Source organism: Passer montanus, unplaced genomic scaffold (genome assembly GCF_014805655.1).
Source record: "Passer montanus isolate IOZ18808 unplaced genomic scaffold, ASM1480565v1 scaffold175, whole genome shotgun sequence".
Taxonomy (NCBI): Eukaryota; Metazoa; Chordata; class Aves; order Passeriformes; family Passeridae; genus Passer; species Passer montanus.
Genome location: NW_024364826.1, coordinates 642,564 through 646,824, shown reverse-complemented (window position 1 = coordinate 646,824; position 4,261 = coordinate 642,564). Strand labels below are relative to the sequence as shown.

General features: G+C 57.7%; 1 protein-coding gene across 1 annotated transcript; it reads right to left on the bottom strand.

Annotated features, from left to right (window-relative positions):
- Window positions 1-618: 618 nt before the first annotated feature.
- Window positions 619-3,883, bottom strand: LAMTOR1 (late endosomal/lysosomal adaptor, MAPK and MTOR activator 1). Its single transcript, XM_039704457.1, has 3 exons — window positions 3,799-3,883; window positions 2,612-2,834; window positions 619-2,326 (listed from the first exon to the last, which is right to left on the bottom strand). The coding sequence occupies exons 1-3, from the start codon at window positions 3,881-3,883 to the stop codon at window positions 2,104-2,106; spliced, it is 531 nt and encodes a 176-aa protein (XP_039560391.1). The 3' UTR covers window positions 619-2,103.
- Between the last annotated feature and the right edge of the window lie 378 nt (window positions 3,884-4,261).

The following is a 4,261-nucleotide window of genomic DNA, read 5'->3' as shown; positions in this document are numbered from 1 at the left end:
ACTCGCCCCGGACCGCCGGGGACAGCGCTCCGCCGGGCACCGGCACCCACGGGGGACACGTGCAACAGCCCAGGCGAGGGAAGCCCGAGTGTCGGGGGGTTAGAGGGCTGCCTGGGGCCAAGGGAAGGCGGGCAGGGCCCACCCGTTCCCACGGATGGGACCACGGGGGTGTGTGGGAGTGCGGGTCTCAAGTCCCCAGTCAGAGGTGAGGACACATGAGGGGAGGTTGTGCGGGGCCACACGGAGTACTGGAAGGCCACAGTGAGCCAGGGGACACGTGGGGGACTCTGGCGGTGTGTCACATGCAGACACCCCACTCCGTCCTGCGGTGCTAGGCAGGAGTCCTCACCAGCCCCCAAACCTGTCAGACCTACGAGGGGGGCCTCGTGTCACTTGGGGGGTCCTGCGCTTGTCCCCATGGCCACAGCCCCATTTCATCCTGTAGAGCCCAGATAAGTTTAGCCATGGACTGGATGGTGGTGGCACATGTCCCCACACTGCCCAGGCCCCACCAAGAGCTGAGAAATGCTTGTTAGGCCTTGGCCTTCACAAAGAGCACCCAGACTAAGCCCCTCCTGAGCTTACTGGATATAATCTGTTCCAAGGAACTAAGAGATGTTTATCGAGCATCTGTTTTTTAATGAACAGACTTGGAAACTTATTTTTCTTGCCTGAGTAACAACCCAAGCGGAACAGTATTTTTGCTGAACCTTCAACCAACTCAAATTGTGGCCAGGATGGAAAATTACTATGACTAAAGCCCACTCTCTTGAGTCCCTCTAGACAGCAATCCAGAGTGAGACCTTTTGAGCTCTCAATTATAAAGGGCTAATGCATACTGAAGTCCACTCTCTAATGACCCTATAAACCACAGTCCAAAGTGAGTCTCACTGAGCATTCTATTCCCAGAACATAGGAGAGCTAATGACTGTGTCTCAAACACAGAAAATTGGATGGCTGTGGAGTCAAGCAAGGACTCTTGGTAGTAACCAAGGACTGTTGATATTAACACACCATGACAAAGGAAAAGATGTGGCTGAAGAAGGGAGAAAAGGTGAGATAGGGCAGCACTGGAGACACATCCTTGTTGTAGTTCCTGCTGATAAGCACAAGACAGCACAGCATAAGCACAGGGATGAGTGCCAGGAAGTGGGCATGGGCTACAGGGTAGGATTAAGATGACCAAAGACCCCTAAACCCCTCTGACCCATTTCCAGGAAGACCTGAAAGAGCAAATTGCGCATGATAACTAATTTGCATAGAAAATGAGAAATCCATCTTCAGGCTGGAGAAACCAATCCCTAAAAAGGTACCCTGCAATTTCCATGCCAAGCGTGTAATTTACTAATAAAACTTTCTGATTACTTGCAAATCCTGACTTTTGACATTCCTTTCGACCTTGAGCCTCAGGTGCCTCCTTCCCCTTAAAGGTGGGTCATCATACATTCCCTGTCCCCTTGTCCTCTTGGCCCTGCAGGACATGATCGAAGAAGTGACAGGGGTCAGACAGATGTGTTTTCCACCCCAAGAGCATGGCTCTCCCATCACGTCCATGCTGTGTCCGACAGAGAACAGTGGAGACAGGCACCGGATGAACGTGGCTTTATCTACTGTGGCAAAAAATAATAATTAAAAAAAAAAAAAGAACAAAAACAAACAAAAAAACCAAACAAACAACCAAAATAGAGGTCTAAACATGTAAAAAGGAGAAGGGATGGTGTTGGAGCCACCAGGCCCCACGCAGAGCATCACAAGTGGCTGGCTCCAGCCCACCCGTCCTGGTGACCTGGCACATGGTGCTGACCCACACCAGGGCCTCCTCGCACCGGCTGTTCCCTTTGTGCTTGTCCCTGTGCAAGGCAGTGTCCAGCTGACACAGCCTCCTCCCCACAAACACCCACCCACCCACGAGGAGGAGAAAGCCTCGAGCAGTGCAGGTGGGCTCGACGTGCCAATGATGGGCGCCTTGGCATTTAGTAGGAAACAGGGTATCTGTCCAAGTTCTGTGGCAGCAGCATGGGGAGGGAAGGGATATAAAGAGAAAAATTGGGGAAAAAACCAAAAACAACCCAAAGCACTGAAGCAGCAGTGGTGGGGGCAGGTTCAGGGGATGCCAAACTGTACAACCAGTTCTTCTTTGGCGTCGACACGGATCTGTGAGAGCGCACTGAAGGCATAGGCAGCTATCCGGGACACCTGCAGGCAGGAAGACATGGCTGTGTCACTGGTGGCTACTGAAACCCCATTATCCCAAAGAAACTGTTGCAGGAGGTTAGCCTCCAGCCCTAAGGAGTCCCAAAGCCCATCCAGGGCTTTGCTCTCACCTCTAACAAGGCCTTAAACCTGACCTAGGCTTTGCCCTCAGCTCTAAGATCATGTCAGAGCCCAGCAGTTACCTCACATCTGGGGTCTTGTCTCTGTGTCCCCATGGGGCTCAAACAGGGCTGTCTGAGGGCAGAGGGACGTGGGGGCTCTGCCACAGCTCCTCCCTTCCCCTCAGCACACAGGGCTGATCCCCGGGGCCCTCAGCCAAGCAGCCCTGTGCCCACCCAGGGTCACCGCTGGTGCCCGGGGCGTGCTGCCTGCCCCACGGGCCCGGCCTGAGGCTTACATGGCTGTTTTGGCGAGGATGGAGGACAGCATGGCCTGCTCATCGGTGCGTGCCGACGGCAGGCTGTGGTAGCTCTGCTCCGCGCCGTTCAGCACCTTGCTGGGCGGGCTGGCTGCCGGCTCCAGCAGCCGCTTTGTCTCCTCCTCCTGAGGGAAAGGCAAGAGGAAAATCAGCCCTGGCTTCCCCCACACCAGCAGCACTAACCCCAGGGGATGAGGCACGTCTCACCCTTCCCCCACCAGCCAGGAGGGCTCCCTGTGCACCCCAGTGTAACCCTGAACAGCCTCAGCTTGCCAGGCACCTCTTTGCCCAGTTCTTTTGCTTTTTCTCAGCTGAAGCCCGGCCAGCCACAAAGGCAGCAAGTGGCTGAAATCAGGCAGCACATCTGGAGTGGCCAATCCTGCAGGCAGGAGTGTGCAGCCAGCACCAACCTGCATGAAACCCTGCAGCTAATGATGATCTGCTGTGCCCCACCCCTGTGGGCACCACAGAGAGCCCCCCGGCATAGCAGGGGGCTCACCTGAGCCAGGTGAACCCTGCCAGAGCCCAGGGACTGTGGGGGGTTCCCAGAGTCACAGGGCATGTTCCCCCTCTCACTCCAGGAGGTGCACAGCAGCAGCCCAGCCCTTGATGCTCTGGCTTGGCTGAATGGTGATGCAGGGGTTGTGAGAAGAGCGCAGCAGGGAGATCATGGGCACAAACACCCATGAAAACAAGATCACAGAATCAGTAAAAGTGGAAAAGCCCTCTGAGCTCAACTGTTCTCCCAGCACTGCCGAGCTCACCAACCCAAGTAGTTCCCAAGTGCCAAGTCTGCACCGCTTTCAAATCCCACCAGGGTTGGGGACTCCAACACTGCTCTGGGCAGCCTGTGTCACAGCTGTACAACTTTTAGGGAAGTTTCCCCAATATCTAACCTAAACCTTCTACAGCACAACCAGAGGCCCTTTCCTCCTGTCCTGTTGCTTGTTCCCTGCGAGCAGAGACAGGCTTCCACCTGGCTCCACCCTCCCGTCAGGGAGCTGTGGAGAGTGGGAAGGTAATCCCTGAGCCTCCTGGCAGGCTGAGCCCTCTCGGCTCCCTGAGCCACTCCTGGTGCTCCATTCCCTTCTCTGGACATGCTCAAGCCCTTCCGTGTCTGTCTTGCCCTGAAAGGATGCTGAGCTGGGAGTGCAGGCACTTCACACACGCTGTCAGCGGCATCTCCAGCCCTTCCCGGCCGAAGCTTCCCCTCCCGTTGGTGCTGGGGGAAATGCTGCTGCGGTACTCCATGCCGGGCCCTTCTCCTCCCGTCTCAGGGCACAGGTGCCGGCCGGCGGGCTCCCCGGGCCGGGCTGTCACAGCCCAGCTCTCCCGCAGCCGGGATTAAGTTCCGCGGCACAGGTGACAGCCCCGGCTGTGCCCGGGCCCCGAGCTGCGGGGCACTCACGCTGTCCCAAGGAGGCAGAGCTGGCGCCGCTCCCGCCGGTGCCGTGCCAGGCCGGCCTCGGACGTGCACCGGCACCGGCACGGTCTGGCCCGACCCCCGGCACCGGGGGACACGCGCGGGAACGGAGGCGGCGAAGGGCGGGATCAGCGCCCGGAGACCGCCCGGGAGCGGGGAAGGGCCGGGCCGGGCCGGGCCCCGCCGCGGACGCGCGCCGCCGGTCT

Excerpts from the sequence above, each read along its gene's own strand:
- LAMTOR1 (XM_039704457.1), bottom strand. The coding sequence starts at position 3,883 with ATGGAGTACCGCAGCAGCATTTCCCCCAGCACCAACGGGAGGGGAAGC. Across the intron at positions 2,835-3,798 it reads GGAGATGCCGCTGACAGCGT|ACGTGCCTCATCCCCTGGGG; the intron begins GTGTGAAGTGCC and ends GGGAAGGGTGAG. Across the intron at positions 2,327-2,611 it reads ATCCTCGCCAAAACAGCCAT|AGGTGAGAGCAAAGCCCTGG; the intron begins GTAAGCCTCAGG and ends AGGCCTTGTTAG.